The sequence below is a fragment of the Tursiops truncatus genome, chromosome 2 (assembly GCF_011762595.2).
Source record: "Tursiops truncatus isolate mTurTru1 chromosome 2, mTurTru1.mat.Y, whole genome shotgun sequence".
In the NCBI taxonomy this organism is placed as follows: domain Eukaryota; kingdom Metazoa; phylum Chordata; class Mammalia; order Artiodactyla; family Delphinidae; genus Tursiops; species Tursiops truncatus.
In genome coordinates this window covers 83,228,375-83,251,711 of record NC_047035.1, presented here as the reverse complement: position 1 = coordinate 83,251,711, position 23,337 = coordinate 83,228,375, and the positions used below count along the sequence as shown (strand labels likewise).

The 23,337-nt window shown below is 53.6% G+C and overlaps 1 protein-coding gene across 5 annotated transcripts; it reads left to right on the top strand.

Moving 5' to 3' along the window:
- Positions 1 to 427: 427 nt before the first annotated feature.
- On the top strand, positions 428 to 21,589 carry BMF (Bcl2 modifying factor). Of its 5 annotated transcripts, XM_073800734.1 has the most exons (6): positions 428 to 577; positions 960 to 1,087; positions 2,596 to 2,790; positions 3,256 to 3,552; positions 5,086 to 5,246; positions 17,580 to 21,589. In XM_073800734.1, exons 4-6 carry the CDS (start codon positions 3,261 to 3,263, stop codon positions 17,679 to 17,681), a joined length of 555 nt encoding a protein of 184 aa, XP_073656835.1. In that variant the 5' UTR covers positions 428 to 577; positions 960 to 1,087; positions 2,596 to 2,790; positions 3,256 to 3,260; the 3' UTR covers positions 17,682 to 21,589. The 5 variants fall into 5 exon arrangements, with proteins under 5 accessions (XP_073656835.1, XP_019790838.1, XP_073656836.1 ...); XM_019935279.3 differs by lacking the exon at positions 2,596 to 2,790; XM_073800735.1 differs by lacking the exons at positions 2,596 to 2,790; positions 17,580 to 21,589 and adding an exon at positions 7,615 to 11,509.
- Positions 21,590 to 23,337: the final 1,748 nt, after the last annotated feature.

The window sequence follows — 23,337 nt, the reverse complement described above, 5'->3', positions numbered from 1 at the left end:
CAGACACACGTGTTCTCAACCTTCCTACAGCTTTGGGGCTGGAGCTTTCTCCTGACCTGCCCAGCAGCCAGGAGGATGCTTTGCCACTCCCCGCTTCCTCCTCTTCCACTCCCTTTCTGGACGCGCCAAAATTATTCGGCCCCTTGAAAGAGAAGACAAAAGTCACTTTGGCGCCCCCTGTCTCCCTCCTAATAGGGAGGACTCAAGGGCTCTCGAGTGCTTCCCGAGCCGGCTTTAGGAACCGAACCTGCGTGGGCGACGGCGCTCCAATTGCGTTTCTGCAGGAGGTCGGAATTTGGCTCGGCCCCTTGCAGTGTTTCCAAGGGAAGGTTCGTACATTCGTGACCGTCCCTGGCAGCCGCCCAGCCCGGGACTTGGGGTTCCACTCGCCATTGGCCAGCCGTCGGTGTGACGCGCCAGAGGCGGGGCCTCATCAGCTGTTTGCGGGATGCCCCGAGCGGGCGTATTTTGGAAACAATACCGCGCGGTGCAGAGTGGCCTCCACCCGCGCCAGCCCGCCTGCCGCCGCCGCCGCCCCTGCCTGCGCCTCCCGCCTCCCGCCTTCCGCCGCAGCCCGGTGAGCGCCCGGGCGGCAGGGGGCCGGGCGGTGTTGGATCGCACCTCCTTGGGGAAGTGGGGAGAGGATCGCGCTGCGCGTGGGGGCCCGGGAAGGGTTGGGCTGCGGGCGTCTAGAGTGACCATGGACTGGGGCGCTGGGGTATGGGAACGGGGTACAAAACCCACATCTAAGTGCGCTGCTCCACGAAGGAACGTGGGGGTAGTAGCATTTGAGACTCCAAGGAGTTGGGTCCAGGTGGGCAGGGGAACCTGCGGTGCACTGCTGAGCAGACCTGGGCGCTCGAGAATGGCCCGGCCTCTGGATCTGACTTTGGGGTAGGGCAGGGAGTTGTGGGACGTCCTGCATCCCTGCGGAGTCTGAAGGCTCCTCTCCTTAACAGCCGGGCTTTTTCCCTCCTTCCCAACTGAGTTTGGGCGCCAAGCCCCCGAGTGCTCATCACGCTGGACCCTGGCGCGGAGCCCTGGCATCACGACTCGGAGGCCGAGATTCTCTCCTGGAGTCACCCAGGTCTGCTGTGTGTTGTGTGAGTGCGTGAGAATGTGTGTGTGTGTGTGTATGTGTGTGTATGTGTGCGTTCCCAGATTTTAGCCCTCGTCGAGGTTCAGAATGTCTAGCTACTGCTTCTCCTAGGAGAAGGAGTCTGAGTTCAGCATCCCTGTTAGAGTCCTTAAGGGCTGGGACGGCTCCAGCAGGCTTTAGATCTCCTTGCTAGGAATAAAGACTTCCCTGGTAGTGCACTTAGGAAGTGCCCTTCTCCTGCCGGTTTGCACACCACCTCTTCAGCTCAGGGGAAGGGGAGAAGAAGGTCTCTTTACTGTATCTCAGTTTACACTTGACCTTGTCCAGCACCTGTCCAGAGGCTCCCACCTGCAGAAGAGCCACCTGCAGTTCCTGTGGATAGTGGGAAGGGTCCCCCTCAGGCTTGCAGAGCCACACCCTCTGGCTGCACCTCCCCCACTGTCCAGTCCAGGCAAGGGTGGAATTTGGGGCTTTGCTGGGAGCGGGTGGGGGAGGTGATAGGCTTCAAAGGAAAACCCAAGACAATGACTCCTGACTGTGATTGGCTTTGGAGGGCCCCATCTTAGGTTGGGATTGCCAACTTGCAGAGAGGAGGTGGAAGGGCAGGAGGGGAGCCCCTGCCAGGTGACTGGCAGGACAGCACTTGGCCCTTTCAGCGGGAAACCTTGTTTCCTGGTACTGATAAAGTGTAGTTCTCTCACTCCCCTTTGGGAAACACTGTCCAAAGAATACCATGTGCCTGTTTTGCCATCCAAGCGGGCATCTCCTCGCTGTCCAGGGAAGAGGGCAGGATAGGGACCATAGATAGCTCAAGGACAGGATGGGATGGAGAGAGGGTTGAAGCAAGCACTTCAGCGAGAGCTCGCATTTGAGAAAGCCAAGATTTCTGAATTTAACTGAGCTTCCTTAAATACTTTACCAACCCACAGACCATTTGGCTTGTTCTTCAAAGGCGAGAGACTGGGAGACAGAATTCCCAGGGGACCTCTAATTGACTCTGGCAATGACAAACACTGTCTCTCTGTATCCTTAACCATTCAGGTGGTTGCTTTTCTGGCTGCCTCAGGGACCCTAAGGGGTTCCTGGTGTGTGTATAAGGGGTTGGCTTGGGAGCTCAAGATGCTGCGTGGCTCCACGCTCAGACTTCCAAGAGCCATCGGGTGGAGCAAGTGGAACTTCTTTATCAGCAAGAAACTCATGTCAACAACCTGAGGAGTTTAGGCGGCGAGTGAGGTCACAGACAGAGGGCTAAATTTCACTTCCTTCTGTGAGGCAGGTTGTACGAATCTCAGGTTCAGCGCTGGCAGGAGTGGTAGGCTGTGGGGGAAGATTTGAAGTTGTGGAGACTAGTGAGTAGACTGAGCTGGGGTAGGCTGGCCGCTTTGCTGGATGCTGGACCTCCCCTCTAGGCTAAGCTGTGGTGGGCAGACAGCTGTACGCTGCTGAGAAGGCAGCTGCAATGACTAACCTGGGTTTTTCTCCGCTCTCTCTCCCAGGACACACTCTTACCACATCGTTCAGCCTGTTTGTTGTGTTGAGCAAGCAGGGGGTGGAGACTAGGGTCTTGGGTAGGGCTTAGCAGGTTTGGAGGGAACCTGGCCACCCTAGGACTGCTGGCTTTTGTTTTTTGCTGCTGAGCCCGGAGCTCAGCTCAGAGTGAGATGAGAGTTTGGTGGTTACTCCTCAGGCCGGTGAGTGAGTGTGCGTGTGTGTGTTGTGAGCACTGTGTGTACAGCCAGTCACAGCGCCCTCTGCCCTCCCACAGCTCCTCATAGAGGCTAGTCTTGTTGACATTTCTCCAGGTACCTGCGTGCTTGTAGCAGCTGATCATACCCCTCTATGGCTCAGAGTCCATAGCAGTCAAACTGCATGACTGTGACCAGCCTGGGTTAGAAGAAGAGGCCGAGGGGAGGGAAGGTGGTTCTGAGTGGGCCCAGGGAGGAAGCGTGGAGAGTCTCAGAACTGCGAGGCAGCCCGCATGAGGGGGCAGCGTCACCCTTGGCAGTGCTTTAGCTCTAGGGTTGTCTGGTGTCAGTACCTGACCCCACTTCTCCACGTAAGAAGGGGGAGCAGGAGAGAAGGAAGGGGAGGGGAGTCCTTCCAGGTATAGCCTGGGTGGGGGCAGCCTCCCGGATGCCTGCATTGCACCCTAACAGGGGAGATGGAGCCACCCCAGTGTGTGGAGGAGCTGGAGGATGATGTGTTCCAGCCAGAGGATGGGGAGCCGGGGACCCAGCCTGGGAGCTTGCTCTCTGCTGACCTGTTTGCCCAGAGCCAGCTGGACTGCCCCCTCAGCCGTCTGCAGCTCTTCCCTCTCACGCACTGCTGTGGCCCTGGGCTTCGACCCACCAGCCAGGAAGACAAGGCTACCCAGACTCTCAGTCCAGCCTCCCCAAGCCAGGGTGTCATGCTGCCTTGTGGGGTGACTGAGGAACCCCAGCGACTCTTTTATGGTGAGTGCTCTTAGCCTCAGGACTCCTCCCTTAGAGACTGGGGGAAAAGAGGGGACTTTCCCTCCCCAAACCTGCGCTTTGCTATTTCCTTCCCCAAATTGAGCAGCAAGGGCTATCGATTCTTCAGCTCTCACCTGCTGCTTCTCTGCTTGTTACTGCTCCTCACCTGTGCTCCTCAGGCCCCAAGCAGGGCAGATTGCCTTGCCATTCTTTCTGCTCTTTTGTCCCTTTCTGGAAGGATCTTTGGGTCCATGGTGTCTCCTTGGGTTGGAAGAAGGGTACCTGGGTCTCGGCCTTTACATCCTGTGGCCTGTTGTGTGGCCCAGCCCTTTGTGTAGTGATAGTGATGTACCTTCTGTAAAGTGGCTAACGCTGCGTGGGGAAGGCTGGGGGATCTGTGACTCGCTGTTAACACTGAAGGGAAAAACCCAGCCTGTTCTGGGAGGGTAGGTTCCTGAAGGCAGAAGGTGGCCCCCAGCTGTCACTTGGGACTTTCTGTGCTTGGAAGGGGAACTGGAGAAAGAGGTTGGGCCTGCCTGGGCTCAGTGCCAGCAAAGGGGCTGTTTCCAAGGCTCAATCAGACAAGACCCCTTCATTTGTGGGCTTCAGTGGTTGGTTTTATGAGCAATCTGCCTTCCTCTGGCAAAAGGGCAGGGTTAGACACTCAGTCTGTTTTCTTCATTTAGCACAAAGCTTCTGGAGAGAGGGCCGAGGTTTGGAGGCTATCTTGCTGTGTCTGACGGAGCAGATTGAGGAGACGCTGCAGTTATTCCCAGGGGGAGCTGCCCTATAGGACAATTCTGGCAAAGTAGTCCTGGCAGGAGTCTGAGAAGATAGATAAGGCAGGCGGGGAAGAGGGAAAGACGGGAGCAGGCCGGCGGGCGCCCCTAGTGGCAGCTCTTGGTAAGTGAGGAGCGCAGGTCTAGAGGTCTGGCCGGGGCTGCCTCCAGAAAGGAACTTGGCTAATCTGTGCCTCAGAGGAGTCCTCTCTCCGTATTTTTTTGTGCCACTGCCCAGAGCTTCAAGGCCTGAGACCAGCCTTCCTCTGCTGCACTAAAAAGCGAAGATACTTTTTTGCCTTTCTCGTTCTCTGTCCCCTTGCTTTGCTCAACCCAGGAACTCTGGAGAGCTGCCTCCAGTGCTTTTCCAGAGAAGAGCTTCAGCCTGCTACTACTATATGAGGGTAATAAATAATAAACTGTGGTCAAGCGTAGCTGGGTAAATAAGGACAGAAGGTTGGCAAGCTCACCCACACCTATTACCTTTGCCATGGCACTGCCGGTGAATGGAGGACTGAAGGCAAGGCTGGGACCATTCCCTTCTCTTCTCCAACAGCAGCTTTCACACTCTTGGGCGGCAAACAAGTCAGGCTGTCCACGTCTGGCAGAGTGCCCTGCTAAAGGCAGACTAAGTTCCTCTCCTTTCCCACACTAGGGTCTACCCTTGGCCCCAGGTCTCGGCCAGGAGTGGCAGGCATGGGGAGGATGGGGCAGCTGTGAAGCATGCTGAGATGTGGGCCCTCTGTCTTTGCAGGCAATGCCGGCTACCGGCTCCCCCTCCCTGCCGGTTTCCCTGCAGGCTTGCCCCTTGGTGAGCAGCCCGCTGAAGGGCAGTGGCAACATCGAGCAGAGGTACAGATTGCCCGAAAACTTCAGCGCATTGCAGACCAGTTCCATCGGCTTCATATGCAGCAAGTAGGCATGGGGGACTTTCGGCGGGGGTGGGGGGGTGGGGGGGTGCGTCTGCTGGGGCTGGGGGGCTGGGGCCTGCCTCAGCAGCTCTGTCTCTGCCAGGCCCCAAGGATAAGGTCCCAGAGTTTTGGCCTCATGCTATTGTGATTCTCGTGGACTGGATGGGCACTCTTGCCCTCCCCTCTGAGATACAAGTTGTTTATCTGCCCACTCTCAGCTCAGGCTCCAGGGAGATGCTACGATCCCTCCCAGGGGATGGGATAGCTTTCTGCAGCCTTGATTGACAGACTCTCTCTTCTTGAGGCCAGGGGTGGGAGATGGTTCCTTACAGACCTAAGGGGAAGATTTTCAGGGTGCTGAGGAAGACTGGACAGTCGGGGGGTGCCTGGCTGCGGTGCAGTGTAAAGTGGGTAACCAAGGCCGGGGATGGGCCTGAGTTGGGGAAAGTGGTGGAACCGGTTGTAACCTGACACTTTCCAGCTGGGGAGGCCGCTTCTCATTGTCTCTGCCTGGGAACCGGGGCCTGGGACTCTGGAGTGTGTACCTCAGAGTCTCTCCAGACCAGCGGCCGGGCGCTCGGCCGGGCCGGGCGCTTGGCCGGCAGCCTGGCACCAGCCCCGCCAGGGCGGAGCATCGCGTGTCAGTGGAGCATGCGGCAGAGCCCATCAACAAAGGCGGCGGCTGGCGGGCTCGTGCTGGAGGAGCCCTACGTGCCATGGGCTGGAGGCTGCCCTGCTCTGCAGCCGCTGTCTGGGCCGCCCCCCGGGCGCTTAACCCTTCCTCTCTGGGCTGACTTTCTGGATGGCTGCCAAGGTGGGGAGAGGAGCCTGAGGCTGGATCCCTGCTAGTACAACCACTGCTGAAGCGAAGCCACACCACCTGGAAGTGAACACATTCGCTACCTGTGGGACAGTGTCCGTGGCCCAGTCAGCTGTGTGTGCGTGTGTGTGTGCGCGCGCGCATGTGTAAGTCTATATCTGACTGTATATCAGGAAATCAAGAGAATAAATAATCCACCATGATTGGGCAGACCCTGAGGTTAGATGGGGAACTTCAGGTGACCAGAGGACAGCTATTGGTAATAGAAGGTTTGACTTGGCCAGCACCAGGGGGAAGAGAAATTGACTTTGGATTTCCTGAGAACAGGCCATCTGGGGTTAGATATGGTGAGTGCCCCTGCCAAGGGGTTCTTAGGGAAACTTGGGGCTATACCTGGTCCTGGTGGCTCTCCCAGGCCCTCAGGAAGGGAGGGTGGCCCTATGCTTAGATAATAAGGCAGCCTAGCCACCTCCTCTGGCTCCAAGCTCTAGCCCCTATTCGCTCCTTTGATTTTTCTGTGGAAACTTGCCTTAGAGTTTCCCCTTCAGTCCATGTGTGGATGCACTCTTGATTCTTGATTTCTGCCTCTTGGCCTTCTTCCTGTCCGTTCACTCTGCCCTGGTTGTGTAGGCCTGTGGTTGGCCTGAGCTCGCAGCTTCCGGTCCCGGGGCTGCAGCTGATAGAGGACACGGTGACTGTGGGTCTCCCAGGCTCATCTGGAGAACTATCTGGGAGGCAGTTTTCTGCGTTCCCAATAGCCCGGATCTCTCTCAACAGTTCTTTTCCAGAATGTTCAGCCATCCACGGGTGAGCCCCTGTGGGCTTGGGAGCAGGCTGGGAGGCCTCCCTTGCCCAGCTGAGCCCTGGCACAGGACCAGAACTCAGCCCAGGGCCCTTTCTTCCTGACTCAGTTCCGCACAGGAGAAACTGGCCCTGATCCCAGGTCTGACCGTGTTCTTTGCTGCTTGCCATCATTGACCCCCATCCAGGGCTGTCTCTTTGAAGGCCTGGTTCAACTCCATACAAGGTGCTGTCCTCTTAGCCAGAGCCTTCCAGCTGGGGAGGAGGAGGGGCAGAGGCAGTGGAGAACTGGAGGAGAGTCTCCCCTGCTCTGCACCTCACCTCCTACTGGTTCCTGACTTCCCTGGGCCCCTCAGCATCCTGCCAGCTACCTACTCCTACCGTGCAGTGGCAGGAGGCTGGCCAACGGGGCCGTTCTAGCCAAGAGCTGGTTTCCCCAAACTTTCCATTGCAAAGAGCCAGGCTTTTTGTCCACTGGAGTCTTCTTGCTTTTAGCCCCCTCCTCCCTGCTGTCCCTGCTCACTTCCCTAGGAGCTCATCCTGTGGGAAGGGCTGGGGTAATGGCTATGGGCAGATGGAGAGCTGGCACGTGTAGGACCTTTTAGCAGCTAGTTTTAAGAAATGAGTCATTTCTGAACTTGATTACGATATAAACTAATGTCTAAATATTTCGTATCTACACAATACTGTTGTCACCCTTACATTCTTATCCTTCATCTTCTTTCCCTATTCCTTCCCCTCATCTTTGCAGACAAGGAGACTGAGGCACTGGGATGGAAGTAATTTAGGGTTAAGTCTCTAGGCTTCAGATACAAAGTCAGAAGGCCCAGGTTTGAATGCCAGCTCTGCTACCTACTAGCCACCGGGAAGTCTCTGGCAGAGCCTGTTTCCTCTTCTGTAAATTAGACCTAATGCCAGAGAATCTGATCGTGAAGATTCAGTGAGAAAATACCTACGAGAGTTCCAGGCACACAGTAGGTATTCTTTAATGCTTGTTTTCTTCTTTCTCTCTATAATCCTGATTGTCCCCCACATTTGTTCTTGTCAGTTCACAGTGCATTTCCCACCCCACCTGTCCAGCTGGTCCCTGAGCAGAGCTGCCTTCCGTGAGCTCCCTTCTACCTACCCCGTCCAGAGAAATCAGCGTCAAAGCTGTTCACTTGTGGGTCTTGGCCTTGTACATTTCTCCTAGGAGAATAGTGGTCAATCTCCATCACTGTGGGCTGAGTTTAGATAACCAAGAAAGACAACCCAAAAGGCAGTAAGAAGGTTGAAGGAGCCTGGCCATCTCCTCTCTCCTCACGTCTGGGATTGGTGTCCCAGGGCCAGACCATGGCCGTGGGTTCCCGACTCCTGTAGGGAATGTGAACTCCTGCCTTTTGTCCCTGGTTAGGGACCTCAGTTACTCTTTTTCTGTATGAGAGGAAGCCTTCTCCCTGGGAGATGTGGAGCACAGGGAAGGGTGTGATAATGGTAGTGTGTTGTAGGATGGCTTTATGGCAAAGTGAGTGCATCAGCATGACTCTAGAGGCAACATGGTGCATGTTTTTGTGGGCCATTAGCCCTCCCAGCATGTTTCTCAAGGAGCTTGCTGGATGGAGCTCTAGCCTGGCTACCCAAGTTCAGGTCAGCCACCTGTTTAGGGTGGTTTCTCTGGGCAAGGAATTGGAAGCAGAAAATCAGTGCCGGTGAGGTGCTTGCTGTCAGCGCTTTGGGTCTCCAAAGCAGCAAGAGACTTTGAAGCAGAGTGAATGGAGGTAAAAGCCTTTCCAAACCTGGTCACACACCCCCAACTTCCTCTGCCTGGGTCAGGAGTGAAAGATTCTCCTCCTTGATCTTCTGTGAGCTGCCCAGCCATAGCAGGTGACCTCTGGTGGTCTGCTGACGGTGGCCTACCTTGACCTTGGCTCTGTGAGAGGGCCCTGGTGTTTCTTGTTTGCCCAGCTTCTACAGGGAAGATGGCAGTACAGGTTTGCTTCCTCCCTGAGCTCAAGGGATGCTCTGGCCAGAAGGTGAGTCCCAGCTTCTCTCCATTCCACCTGCCGTGGTCTCCTCCACAATGAGCCGAAGAGGGGACAGAAGCTGGTGTCCCATCCCCTTAGGAGAGTCTCCTGTCCCAATGGCGCCATCTTGAAAGTTGTGGGATGTTTCCGGGCAATGTTAAGAAGCCAAGAATCCTAAAAAAAAAAGAAAAAAGGAAGAAGTGACTACTGTAGACAGTTGTGTGAGTAAAGCTACAGGATTTTTGGAATTCTTCATGTTGGAAGTGGCTTTTTCACTTGGACCAGGAGTGGCTCCATTCAGAACAATCAGATTTGGAAATTCCCTGAATAATAATTAGACTTTCTGGAAAATGACATCTGAGAAAAATTTCAGCCACTCAGTTGAAACCATCTTTAGTTGCAAGATCACAGAAAGGATCCTGGACTTAGAGACAAATTCGTGTTCAAATCCCAGCTCTGTCACTTATGAGTTCTGTGTTCACAGGCAAGTCATTTAACTTCTCCGAGCCTCGATTTCTCATACTCATCTTGTAGAGTTGATGTGAAAGCCCTTTGGAAATTATAATATGTATAACTATTAATGTGTGGACAGTTTAACACTTGAAAATGGGTTAAAAGATGATCTTAGGATTTTGTTCTTTGGGAGTTCTTTTGGAAGTTGTACCCAAGGTGGTGTTTACATGGTTTATTAACTAGTGGCCTCTCCGCCAGCAGCCTGGATCCTTTGTTCAGGGAGCTCCTAACTACTTCCTGACCCTTTGGGATGCTCTCCTTGTTGGTGAGTGGTTTTCTGGAGCTCAGACTATAGCTAATAAAGTTGTTCAGGCTCTAGATGGGACAGCCCTGGGCGGGAGCCCCAGAGATTCTCCCTAGAGTGAGAAGGGTCCCTGTGGAGCCAGCCTCTGTCCCCGGAGTGGAAGGTCCCCCTGGGACATTGCCTGGGGAAGAGTGAGGCTTGGGGAGGGGCTGTGGAGAGCGCTGTGCGTGAGAGCCAGGGCCAGGGCTTGGGGGCCCTGTGTTTGCTCTGTGGCTGGCTCTGTTTATATCGCTCACTATATTTAGCTTCTGAGTCATCAGCGTGGCTGAGTAGAGCTGAGTTCTCCACACAACCCTGCACCTGACTGCTCTCTCTTCCAGGAGAAGGGCCTTGTAGTTCCGGACAGTTCATTCCCTCCCCACCAAGGCAAGCCATGGGGATGGGGTTGGCTTTGGTTTTTTTTTTTTTTTTTTTTCTTGGAGGGGGTGGTGATGGGAGGGAGGACTTTAGGGGAGGTTCTAGAAAAGAGGGATAAAGAAAAACATCTTGTTTGCCTTTTAATCCAAGTCTGGCAACCAAGAGGGCATGTTCCATGACCAGTACAAGAAGAGCCGGTGTGCGCGGTGAGGAGGAGGGTCCGGCCTTCTGTGCTCAGCTTGCTTGTCCTGTCCAGGGACTGGTCCTGGGTGGGACGAGAACAGCCAGCTGCAAAGGCCCCAAGTTGGGAGTTGGAGCCGTGGGGGGATCCTTCTCCAACGTCCTGTAGACCCACAACAGACCAGCCACCTCCTCAGTCCCCTCTCTCCCTCACTTTTTTTTTTTTTTTTGCGGTACACGGGCCACTCACTGTTGTGGCCTCTCCCATTGCGGAGCACGGGCTCCGGTCGCGCAGGCCCAGCGGCCATGGCTCACGGGCCCAGCCGCTCCGCGGCATGTGGGATCCTCCCGGACCGGGGCTCGAACCCGTGTCCCCTGCATCGGCAGGCGGACTCTCAACCACTGCGCCACCAGGGAAGCCCTCTTCCTCACTTTTGACCAGAGCACACATACCCCTCTTCCCCCCTGAGTTCTTAAGAAGTTGCCCATTAGTTTGATGGGGCTGTTCTCAGACTGGGGGAGACAGACCCACCTGGGGGAAGCTGGGTAAGGGCCTGAGTCCTTCCCACCTCCAGGCCATGGAGGTGCAGCCCATGGCTCTGGGGATATGGGTGCAAACACAACTCTATCCCCGCACCTCCAGTGGCTGAAGCCGGTGGCTTCCACCTATGTTAGAGGAAGCCCTCCTGTCTTCGCCTCAGCGAGCCCCAGGCTGCCCTTTCTTCCTGGGAGAAGTGATTGGTGTTTCTGTGGTGACAGCTGGTGGCTTCAACCTCCTGTTAGCGCTTCTGGCTGGGCTGAGGAAGCTCTTGTCAAGGAGGATTATTTTTCCTTTTCTGTGTTGCCACGTTGCTCATTCCTCAGGTGTCTAGGTCAAAAGCAGTCTGGGACAGTGGGCCAACGGGGCCCAAGGGACTGCCCCATGGGTCTCAGAATCCCTTGCCCAGCTTGGCAGCCTGGAATTCTGAGCCCGGCTGCCTCTGGCTGCCATGGCCCATCTCACAGTGCAAAGTCAGGGATTTCCTCAGGACTTCATGAGCCTGCCTAGAAGATAGCGCTCCTGGGGCGGGTGCTTTGAGCTGAGGGTGTTGAGGGAACTGCTCAGCAAAGTGCAGTCGGGCCCAGGTTTCCCTTGTCCTCACCAGGGAGTGGGGAGCTGCCTAGGGCAGCCACCGCCTCGATGCTTTACATATACTTTTCTCATTTAATCATCACAGCAACCTTGTACTTCGAGACCCCATTATCCCCATTTTATTGGAAGCCGGGGCTCAGAGAAGTGGGATAATATGCCCATGTTACACGGTAAGTGGCTGAGCTGGGAGCCATGCACATCTGATTGATCCTAAAACAATGGTCTCCCCATTACGCACCCCTGCTCCTCAGCAAATGCAGCCCGGAAGGTGAGAATCTGATGGAGCTCCCACTGGCTGCCCGACGCTGGCTCTGCCTCCTGTAAAACTGAGATCTGCATTCTTGCTTTTCCCCCCTTCAGACTGTAAAATAATCGAGGACAAGCCTTACAGCTTGCTCGTTTTTGTGCCTCATAACTCTTAGCTCAGTTGGGTACCTGATAAAAGTTTGCTGAATCAAACAAACATCTTCCCAACTTCTTTTATGTGGAGTTTTGCTGAAGTCTTCCTTAGCTCTGTGTTCCTGTTCTCAACAGCAAGGCTTTGTCCTTCAGCCTCGCTGTGGCGGGTTTAGAGTTGATGGGGGAAAGGGAAGAGGTGAGGTAGGAAAACGGCACTTTACAGAGAGTGTAACTCCCTGTAAAGCAGGGTAGATACAACTCTGCATTTTAAGGAAACTGAGCATGGTTTCAGAAAATGATCTGAAGTTATCATTTCAGGCCAGTTGTAGCTTCATTTCTGTTTGATCTTCAGTTAGCTCTGCCTCTGAAAGGTTTATTTTTTTTCTGGTCCACAGTATCCTTACTAAATAATGATCTGGAAACAATTTCTTTCTTTTTTTTTTCTTTTTTTTTGCGGTACGCGGGCCTCTCACTGTTGTGGCCTCTCCCGTTGCGGAGCACGGGCTCCGGACGCGCAGGCACAGCGGCCATGGCTCACGGGCCCAGCCGCTCCGCGGCATGTGGGATCTTCCCAGACCAGGGCACGAACCCGTGTCCCCTGCCTCGGAAGGCGGACTCTCAACCACTGCGCCACCAGGGAAGCCCTGGAAACAATTTCTTTAAATATACTAGGGGAGCAGTTAGGTGGGGATTCTCTTTGAATAGTTAATACCATTTTCATAATGTGAATAAACACACTGTAATATTTTAGTGAAAGAACATAGCTCTGGAGTCAGAAGTCAGGGGTTTGAATCACCCTCTCCCAACTAACTTGCTTGGGGTAACTTTTCTGAACCTTTGCTTCCCCATCTGTAAAATGGGATTGAAAATAATACCTGCCTTTCCTATGTCCCAGACCTTTGCGAGGAGCAAAAGAGACAATAGGAAAGCATTTTAAGTATGCGACGATATAAATTGCTATCTTTTGGTAAATTTGCATTTTGTGTGTTAGTTTCTTTTAAATCAGGGCTACAGTGTACCTTTGCTCCTTCCTCGAATTCTTTGGGGGTGAATTAGCTCTTGCTGGAGCATCTGGTACACTGGTGACACACAGAGTCCCCAGAGGGTGTGAATTGGGTCCGAAGGGGGAGAGACAGAGGGAGATTCTTATCTGGGGAGGGCAGGGAACACTCTTTGTGCTTAGGGCAGAGGCCATGTGGGATGAAACAGAGTTTGATTTGTGTAATCCAACCTTGTCAGACACCACAGCCAGCTCTTTAAAAAAAAAAAAAAAAGCCTTTTACTAGTTGGGCCTCTCTAGGCAAGAGGCTGATCCTATCACATCAAGTACATCTTTAGACTTGGCCAGACATCAGTTGTTCCTGGCTTCAGACAAGTGGGTTATCTTGCAAGGCTGACTTTTCTATAGTCAGTCCAGCGTGCTTGTTGAATACCTACTATGTGCCCTACGTGTTCCCTGTTATCCAGGACGAATGATCCGGGTGTTCAGTTACAGTGCCTTGTGCACAGGGGGAGTGACTCAGACACTTGTCAACTGACTGCCTCCATCCCCTGACCACAGAAGGAAAGTGGGACTGGAGGGAGAACCCTAGATCTCTCATGCCTGGTTGTGCTCTCCTAACTGGAGAGAATATTTTTTATCCACCACGTTAGGGCCCCTTCCCTTGGGGCGTTCACCTCTATTCTTTCCTTCCACGTCTTGGTCCTACTGTCTCGGCTCTGAATTTGAGAGCTCTGGTGTAAGCTTAAATTCCCATCAGCTTCCTATCTCCTGAACCCCAGTCTCCTACCCCTGAGGTTACCCTGGCTATGCATTCTGGGAACCCCCATTCTTTGCAGGTTCCCAAACTTTGAGGGGTCCCAAGCCAGCCTGGGAGAGCTGAGCCTTGCGCCAGGGGTTTGTACCCACTGATCTCAGTCTATGCACTGGGTACTGTGCCAGGTGCCTGAGAGTCAGAGGCCAAGCGTACCTGTTCCTGGCTCCCCCTTCCTTCTCCCCTTCTCCCCCACACCCTCTCCTGGAAGGATCCATGTGCTCTGGTGTTTCGGTGTCTTTGTGTACCTCGTCCTGTTCGGTGAATGTTGATTTCCTTTCTTCTTAACTGTTTCTCTACCTGGCCTCCCTTCAAGACCTTTTTCTTTCTTTTCCAGTCAGGCACTTTTGTTTAATTTTTTAAAAAATATTTTATTTATTGTTGATCCTCAAAAATCAAGGCATTCTTTGATTCTCTTGCTATGTGGCAATTTGGTTTCCTTTCAAAAAAGGGCCTTCTGGGGGCTGCCCTGTGGCAGGAGAAGGCTGACTGGGGTATGTGTGGCATTGCTTGTGCTCACAGAAAGGGTCGCTGGGGCAGAGGTGGTTTCCCAGGCCCTGTTCTTGCTGGTCGCACGGCTGCCAAGGCAGCCAGCTTGACCCTGTACTAGGCAGCCTGTTCTCCAGGCCCACCCAGACCCTCCGCCAGGATGACCAGATTCAGTTGTTGGAGCTCTGAGTTATAGTCCTCAAGGTAACTGTGGATGACAAACTCCGAATCACCAAACCTTAGGGTTGGAAAGCACCTCAGTGGTTTCCAAATGCCTGTCTGTGGCCTGGCTGCCTCAGAAGCACCTGGGCAGGATTTACCTCCGGGTTGGCCAAGTCATTACTTTGGTGGGAGGGAGGGAAAGAGACTAAAGAAAATACCAAATCATGAAATGTTTTCTTCTAGGCTATAGGATCATGAGTGATTTTATTTTCTCCTCTCTAATTTCTTGTATTTTCCAATTTTTCTACATTACTTTTATGACTAAAATAGACAATACATGCTACTTCTGATTTTTAAAAACTGTCACTCAGGGAGCATGTTCAATACACAAATTCCTGGGCCCCTTCCCTGAAGATTCTGCACCAGTTGGTCTGGGTGGGACCTGGGGACTCTGTATTTACAATAGCACCTCAGTAGATTCTGTGATGCAGTCGGGTGTGGGAACCACTGGTCTAATACCACACCTGCACTTCACCTATAAGGAGAGTCAGGCTGGTGGGAGACCCCAGCCTACCAGGTCCTCTGATTCCTGGCCCGGGGAGCCACCCACTGCCCAGAGTGCCTTCCTGGATGATTCAGGAGCCCAGAGGCCTATCCCAGGCAGAGGCACAGAACCTAGGTCCTTCCTGAGGCTGGGCCTGTGTGCACCTGGGCCTGTCTGTGTCTCCCAGCAAGACCTCAGCCTTCCAGTCTGACAGCACTGTCTGGCCCACGACTGCGTCTAGGTCCCCAGCACCCACAATGATTGGAGTAAGGATGCTTCCTTGCCTCATCCCCAGAGACCTCAGGGCCCAGGAAGTTACCCAGGCAGCAGGTGGCCTCCATGAGGGGAATGTGGGGAGAAACTGAAGCATACAGGGATGGGATTGGTCCAGGCCCCAAATGATCGAGTTGTGATCTCCCTTCCTTGGCCCTTGAGCTGTTTTGAGACGATTTAGAGAAAGGGAGGTTGGAGGGTCTGCTTGGGTGTAAAGAAAGGTGTATGGTGGCGCTTGGAGCATAGTAGTAATGGGTAAGGACATTGCCCTAGGGCCAGGTGGTCTGGATTTAGCCCAGTCCCCGCCACTTACTGGCTATGTGGCCAAGTTACCTAACTCTTTGAATGATCCCATCTGTAAAATGGGCATGATAATACATACCTGCGTCATAGGGTTGTTGAGAGGACCAAAGGGGTTTAAGGTGTATAGACCAGTCCTTCTCATACTCTAATGTGTCTTAAAGTCACCTGGGCATCTTGTTAAAAATGTGCATTCTGATTCAGTAGGTCTACGTTTCTAATAAGCTCCCAGCTGATGCTGAAGCTGCTGGTCCGTGGACCACATTTTGAGAAGCAAGGATGTAAAACACAGAACCTGACACGCTCAATTTACAGTTACTGTTAGCATCATGGTTGTTATTGTTACTTGGCCTTTTCAAACAGGCACCCGAGGAGCCTCGGAATTCCAGCAGACCGGCCTCCCCAGAGACCAGTCTTTTCCTGGATTTTCCTCGTATTCCACCCTATGACCTTTGCACCTGTCCTGGGTAGCAGCTGGGGAGGGGAAGCGGAAGGAGGGGGTGCTGTGCCCAGCTGCTGCAGGCAGGCCTGAGTCTTCAGGTTTGCAGCTGAGTCCATTTTCATGCTGCTTTACCCTAACCAGATTTTGTTAAGCCGGGTGTGTGTCCTCTTTTTACTTGTCTTTGTTTACAAAACATGAGGAAGCCATCCGTCTCCCCAGTCGCAGTCTGCCAGGCCTCCGCTGTGGCATACCCCGATTTCCCTTCCCCTCCAAGCAGGAGCCGTGCCTCCCACTTTCTGGGTTGTTTTCCAGTCTCCCCTTCTGCAGGGGAAAGAGGAATGCTATTGCTACAGGTATGGGATGGGGGGAATACCTGACAGGGCCCTGAGGTCACCCTCAGTTGACATCTCTCCTCTCTTTGTGGCCTCAGGCAGGGTGACAGGGAACCTGGCGGCGAGGTTCCTGCACAGTTGCCTGGGGACAGGTCAGGGAGGCCAGGGCGAGATGTCCCTGCAAAGCTCTGGGAATCCAGGAGCCCTGGGCTCAATTTCCAGCTCTGCCACTGACTTGCTCTAGCCTCTTCTTCTCTGACTAGGAGCTGCCTGGTGGGGGCCTGGGCTGTAGTTAAAGGCAGCAGGGGCTCCAGATCCCCTACACACACGCACACACACACACACACACACACACACACACACACACACTTCACATAAGCGTGCTTGCTGCCTGGGCCACTGCGGCAATCCAAGTCCAGCCTCTGTGCTGGTTCCTTTTTTGCACACTAGGTTCTTATTCCCCTGTCCACTGAGAACCCTGTGGAGAGGGCCCCAGCCTAGTCCTCCTGCCCTGGCAGATAAAGAGAGAACAAAGACCGCCTCTTCCAGCACCCCTCAGTGCCCTTCGGACCTCTGCTGGCCCCTGGGAAATGGTACCTGTGTGGGCGGGGCACCAGCCACAATCCTGTGAGCCACTGACCGCTGACCTTTGCCCCCAGCTTCTCTGCCTGACAGTAGGACCTGGGATAACCTCCAGAGAGTAGTGTGCATTCTTTGTTTTTGTTTTGTTTTCAAGTATGTTCTTGCTTAACGTTTAATTGGCTCCAGTCAGTAGGAAAGCGCTCCAAGAGGGATTATTTATGGCTTACTGTCAAGAGCAGCTATAAAAAGGGCAGCACGGAGCTGGAGATGCTGGGAAGGGAGAGAGGGCGGGCGCACAAGTGTGTGTGTGTGTCTGTGTGTGTGTCTGTGTGTGTGCGTGTTTGCACTGGATGAAATCAGATTTTTGCTGCCTCAGCAGTGTGGTTTAAATGGAAGATTAACCCTTTGACCTTCACAGTGTCAAATCACTTGCAGATGGAGGCTCGCCCGCTTTTCCCCCTTGTTTTCTGTGTTACTTTGGAGCTGGGGGAGAGAGGGGGGCACTTCTTCTCTTTCTTTCTGAAGAAAGTTTGTTGTTCATGCAGCTGAGGTTTGCGGGGCTCAGGAGCCAATCTGATTAAAAGCAGCACTTGGCTAAACTTTGGAAAATCCTGCAAGCAGGGGAAAAAGTTTAATCCTCTTGTGCACCGTGCATAAAGAGCCTGGTCTTTTCTTTTTAATGTTCACACTGCAATTGTATTTGGAGAACTCAACTATCTCCCCCTCATCGCCACTTCTCTCGTCCCTCCCCCAACTCCCCCAGTTTGCTGTCCTGATGGCATTAAAGTGCCGCCCCAAGACGTGTGGATCTGAACTTTGATTGGAAATGATAAGGAGTCATCTAAGGCTGCGTTTAGGAGTTACGCTGTTTTGTTTTGTTTTCCTTTCAGCACCAGCAGAACCGAAATCGCGTGTGGTGGCAGATCCTCCTCTTTCTGCACAACCTCGCTTTGAATGGAGACGAGAACAGGAATGGGGCGGGTCCCAGGTGAGGCTGGGCTGCCCTCTTCACATGGGGCACCACGGAAGGACATCGGCGAGGACTGACACTGTGTCTTGTGAAGTTGTTGTTGTTTTGTGTTTTTATTTTAAAAATTTCTCTCTGTGTACATAAGACATACCCAAACGGGACCTCTTTCCCAGTTCAGGGCCTCGACCAGGAATGGGGCCCTTTGTCAAACACTGTTGAAGTAGAGGCTGGTGTGTCTGTGATGTGGGACCTCCCAAGGGCTCGGACAAGTAGATCCTTCGGTCGTCAGTGGTTGAAGACAACCAGGTAGTGATGTGCTCCGGCGAGTGGACTGTAGTTTTCCCACAGGAACTTATTTAAGAAATAGGAGACTGGATTAGACTCCTGGTTCCACCAAACCCATCAGCCTTCCACTGTGGATGGGGCCCAGATCCGACGGGTCACACTGCTTTAACCCACCAGGGCCTCAGACGGGGCCTTTCCAGCTGCGTGTGGCAACTTCGCTTGGTCGGTCAGCCAGCTCCGCGTCTGGGTTCTCCTTGGGCCCAGCCACTGCCCACCCCAAGGGCTCAGGGATTCTCGCCCAGCCCCTGTCATCTCCAGCAGACCTCAGGGAGGGTTGGGTTTCTCCATGGACCCCTCAAATGTGCCGCAAAAATGAACCAAACTTCTGGGTAGGCCTCATGTCTGACTTGGTCCTACTCGGAAGCCCCAGGATTGGTCCTGAGGTGCAGAACCACTGCCCCCTCTGGCTGCCTGGGACTGTCTGGGTGTCAACCATGGATGAGCCAAGTAGCCAGTCAGTGTGCTGTAGCCAGCAGCTTGTGCCTTAGTCAGCTCTTGTTTTGAAAGACCCGGCCAACAGACGGCGTCCCACCCCCCATAGCAGCGCTCTAGCACCGGAAGGGACAGGATTGCATTGCGGTGGCTCTGGGAAACGAGGCGGCCATCCCACCTCTAAGAGTCAGCCTTGAGGAACCCAGACCCCTTGGTTTCCTTGGAAACCACATACCTCCTCCCTTTTATCCCCATTCCTTTCTCACACCTAGTGGGATACAGGAAGAAGCCAGCACAGCGGCTTTGTCAGCTGAAATGTGTCTTTTAGAGTAACAGACAGCGATTAGAGTGCAGAACTGTCAAAGCTGGGTACACACTTCCTGTCTTCCTTCAGCTTCCAGCCAGGCCAGAAAGGCCTGCTCTGGAACTCAGCAGGATCACAGATGCCTCTGAACTTCTTCCCTTCTCTCCCTGCTGTGGCACTAATGGAGAGAATTTAAAGCAGCCAGTCTGGCAGCTCTGAGAGCAGACACAGGGAATCTGAAAAGACACAGGGAATCTGTTAACCTAGAAATTAAATTATCATTTTTGCATATGTGAGAAAAGTTAACATGGGTGCTAACGGTGAAGCAAGGCCCAAGGAAAAGATGGCTTCCCTGGGCAGAGAAGACCCCAGGGCTACCAAGGAAATTGGAGGAGTCCTGAGTAGACTCTCAAATCTGAACGAGCCCAAGCTCCTCTAATTCTGCAGCGAGGAGGTCTTTGTTACCGTCGAAGGACACATTGATCTTCCTGACGTACGGTCAGGCAGGTTGTTCACTGCACAAGGCCACCTGCAGAGGAAGGTAATGGAAGCTAGAATCCAGCCCGTGCTCTGCTCACTAAGCTGTATGCCCTAGTGTAGGGCTGTGTCTGCTTACAGGAAGGGGTGCCTTTCCTAATTTGCACAAAGGTGCCCTATGGGCTCACAGTGGCTCGGAGAGGGACTTCAAACTGCATAAGCCTTGGTTTTGTTCTGCTTGCATGTTCTGGAGGTATTACCTATTCTTGGACAGAATTATATTCTCAGGGCGTGTACCATGGTTTGTCTGCTAAGAAGATAGGTTCCTGCTCACAAGAAGGAACCCAGGGAACAGGCATGAAGACTGGCGCTGGGACACGCTGACCATCGTGAAATCCAGCCTTCCCTGTGTGCCTCCACACCATTTTTTGACGCGCATAGGACATGTGTTGTTCTTCCCTCTCCTGGACCAAGGCTGTGATGGGCAGGCTGCTGGTGTATCTCTGAGTGGCACACACAAGAAAACCAGGATTATTTCTTCTAGCCACTTTCATCTACTCTCCGCAGACTTTCCACGTGAGCTGAGTGAGAGAGCAAATAAATGGTCCAGGCCTTGGTGCCGAGGCAAAGCCATCAGCTTCAGAGACCTTGCCGGGCCTGGGGGGGATGTCCTGTGGCCTGTCCTGAGAACTGAGCCCAGAGTTTGAGAAGCTCAGCTGAACGTCGCGCCTGGGGCCGGGTGGAGGGTCATCTGACTGCACTGTCTCCATCTTCTGTGAAGCCAGGAACTAACTCACTATCCTAAGCAAGCCAGGGCAAGATGTACAACGCCTCTCCTTCCCCTCCCCCCAGAACCCAGGAGGTAGAATAGCCCCAAGAGGAAGAGAGGTTCCTCCTGGCTGGCTGTTTTTAATTGGCCTAGTGGTCTAGACTGGCCCCTTCCCCCTCTGCCTGGTGAGTTGGTCTGAACATTCCTCAAGTCCAACCTCAGGACACATGTCCCTCCCCCTGGGCTCCCTCTCCCCGTCCCCCAGGAGCTTGGCTGTCTCTAGTTAGGGAGTGGAGAATCAGATTCAGAGGGAGGGACAGTCTGACCTGGCTCCTGACCTGTAACCAACAGAAGACTTGTGGAGCTTTTGTGGTTTGCTGAGGGTGGGGGTGGGAGAGGGACTGGAAACCTCCCTCCCCGGTAGGGATGCCCTGGAGGAGGGGAAGCCTGATATTCAGGGTCAAAACAGCCCTTCTGATTCAGAAGCCCAGAGTAGGGGATTCTGGAAGCCGGTAGACAGAACTGGGGAGGGAACCCCCTCAGGGCCCCCGTCTGACTCCCCCAGAGAGTTGGAGGACTCAGCCGGGCCTCTCTGCCCACTTCAAAGTCTGGGCTGCTGGAGAGCTGCCCCCGTGGCCTTTTCTTCCTCAGTCCGAGGCAGAAAAAGACCACCTCCCGGTGCCCTCCACGAGCCCCTAGGGGAGGGGGTCTGTGTCGGGAACTATGTGGCAGGCACGTTCCGAGCGCTCAGAGGGGCCCAGCTGACTTGTCTCTCTGCCCCCAGTGGCCCAGCCCCATCCAAGGATGGGTCCGGCCTGGGCGTGGCAGGGAGGGGGCGATTTGGGATGATCAAGCCAGGGCCTCCACTAGGGGCTGGGGAGCCACTGTGACTGTCCTGGTCAGCAAGGAGCACGTGGAGAGCTTGCTGGCTTGTCTCGTTTGAGGGACCTGATGCGGTGGGGTTAGGGCAGGTGAGAGCCCGCAGAAGCAGGCCCTTCAGCTCTGCAGGCTTCTGCACATCAGTGCTGCAGTCCAGGCCGGAGGAACCTGCGGGGTCCCTCTGTGTGTAGGTGGGGACACCTTGGTGACAGGCCACCCCGGCCAGACTCCTTAACCCATCAGGCTGTGAAGCCTCCTGGGGACAGTGTGGGCCAGTGGGCTCCTCAAGGCTGGTGGGGACTTCAAGCCTTGAGGGAACCGCAGAGAAAGCCGCGCTCTTTCATAGATGCGCCAGCCTCTTGGGCGGAAGGTGCTCGGAGGCCTGCGGGCTTCCGGGTCGCGCTGCCCCTCTCCGTGCACAGGAGGCCGGTGCCTCTCCCTGCTCCGTGAGCGTTGCCCAGTGGGCTGCCCCATCCCTGGGTCCACAGGGCCTGTCGGGGGAGACCCAGTGAGAATGTAGCATTTTGTCCCTCCCAGGTTAGCTGTCCTGGGTTCTAGGCACTCTGCCTCTGGGAGAGAAACAAGGAGAGAGAGAGGGGTTGGGGACTCATTGTTTTTAAACCTGTACAGAATATTTGGCTTTGTGTTCTTCACATGCATATATGTGTGTGTATCTTTTCCCCCATCAATTGGTACAGTTTTTAATAAAACCATTTAAAGCAAAGCTTGTCTTTTTCAAGGTGTAGTAAAAATACAAGGGGATCTGTTGGTGGATTAGAGACTCCCAACTTGCTTCTCAGCTGCCCTCCTGAGTTACCGTCCGGGACCCCCGGCTTTTGTCAGGACTTCCTTTCCCCTCTTGGGGTTGTGAAGAGCCATTCTGACCACACAGTAAGCGGCACAGCAGAGGCCCCATGAAGTGGAAAGACGTGGGCTTTGGAACCAGACCTGGATTTGGATCCGGTTCCAGCCTCCACCAGCTGAATGATCATAGGCAAGTTGTTTAACCTCTCTGAGCCTTCAATTCTTCCATGTGTAAATTACAGCTGTGCCTGCCTTGCAGGATTAAAGCGAGTGTGTACAAAGGACCTGCCCAGGGCCAGCCCTGAGCAACTGGCAGCCCCTCTGCACAGCCCCCCACCCCTGTCAAGCTGGGCTTCGCTTTCCTTTTGTCGAGGTAGCATCTCATGAGGTAGGCAAGTTGTAGGGGGACTTCCTGGCTTGTCTTTCTTTGCGGACTAGCAATGTTGTCTGATTCAAAGGGGTCATTTAAAGTGCTTGACAGAGTTCTAAAAATCCCTGGGGAAAACCACTCCTGGTCCTATCGGCAGTAAGCTGTGAACTGGAGGGCCAGCTCGCTGTGCCAATGCTGGGCCCCCATACTTAGGAAGCTGTCGGCTCTCTGAGGACCAGCCTTCCACTCTGGTTCCTAGCCTTGTAGAGAGTGGGAGCTTGAAGTGATGTCAATTGTCTTGTCTGACCTCTTCATTTTATGGATGAGAAAACTGAGGCCCAGAAAAGGGATGCAGTTTTCTCTTTGGGCTTTTTAAATAGCTGAGTCAGTCAGAGGGGGGCTTACCCCATCCATCTTGGTTTCCATTTGGAAATTGCAGTGCTCTTGCCGAGATCTGCGGGGAAGCCAAAACTTGTCTGTTTTTAATGCCAAATAACTGCCTCTTCTCCTGTAAAACATGGCACTTCTAAGCACTCTATATTTGGACAGAGAGGTTTATTTTTACTGGAGTGTGGTAGAAGTGGGGCCTGGTGCCACGTCCGGATGTTATTCTACATTTCACATGCAGGGCTGTAGCTGAGCCTGTGAAGCAGCTCCTCTGAGGTTCGCAGGGAATTAGGTGATTGTGATAGTAACGACTTTCTTTCAAGTCATCTGTGCCTACTTTGGGTGAGGCTGCACTCAGTTGCCCAGCTAGAAACCTGAGACCTCACCCCCTCCCTTCTCTCTCTCTCTCTCTCTCTCTCTCTCTCTCTCTCTCTCTCTCTCATCCCTCCAGAGGAGGTCCAGTGAGGAGTTAAAGGCACAGCTGCCCAAGTTTGAACCCAGGCGCTGCTGTTTGCCAGCTGAGCGGCACAGGGCGGGTCACACAGTCTCTCTGTGCCTCGGTTTCCTCATGTGTAAAATGAGATGATGCTAGTACCCACCTCATAAGGTTGTTGTAAGCATTAAATGTGTGAATATGTGTAAGGGGCTTAGCATAGTGTTTGTTACATGTTAGTATTTAACTAAATGTTAGCTCTTAATGTTATTAATAATATTACTTTTATTATTATTATTTGGAGGCAGCTGATCAATAAGCTCTGGCCATTCTTTCTCTCTCTTTTTTTTTTTTTTGGCTGTGCCACGTGGCTTGCGGGATCTTAGTTCCCTGACCAGGGATCGAACCCGTGCCCCTTGCAATGGAAGCGCAGGGTCCTAACCACTGGACTGCCAGGGAAGTCCCAGCTCTGACCATT

Bases quoted from the DNA above. Each gene is read 5' to 3' on its own strand.
- BMF (XM_019935279.3), top strand. From the start codon at position 3,261: ATGGAGCCACCCCAGTGTGTGGAGGAGCTGGAGGATGATGTGTTCCAG. The intron at 3,553-5,085 runs GTGAGTGCTCTT...CTGTCTTTGCAG, and splicing joins ACCCCAGCGACTCTTTTATG to GCAATGCCGGCTACCGGCTC. The intron at 5,247-17,579 runs GTAGGCATGGGG...TTTTCCTTTCAG, and splicing joins ATCGGCTTCATATGCAGCAA to CACCAGCAGAACCGAAATCG.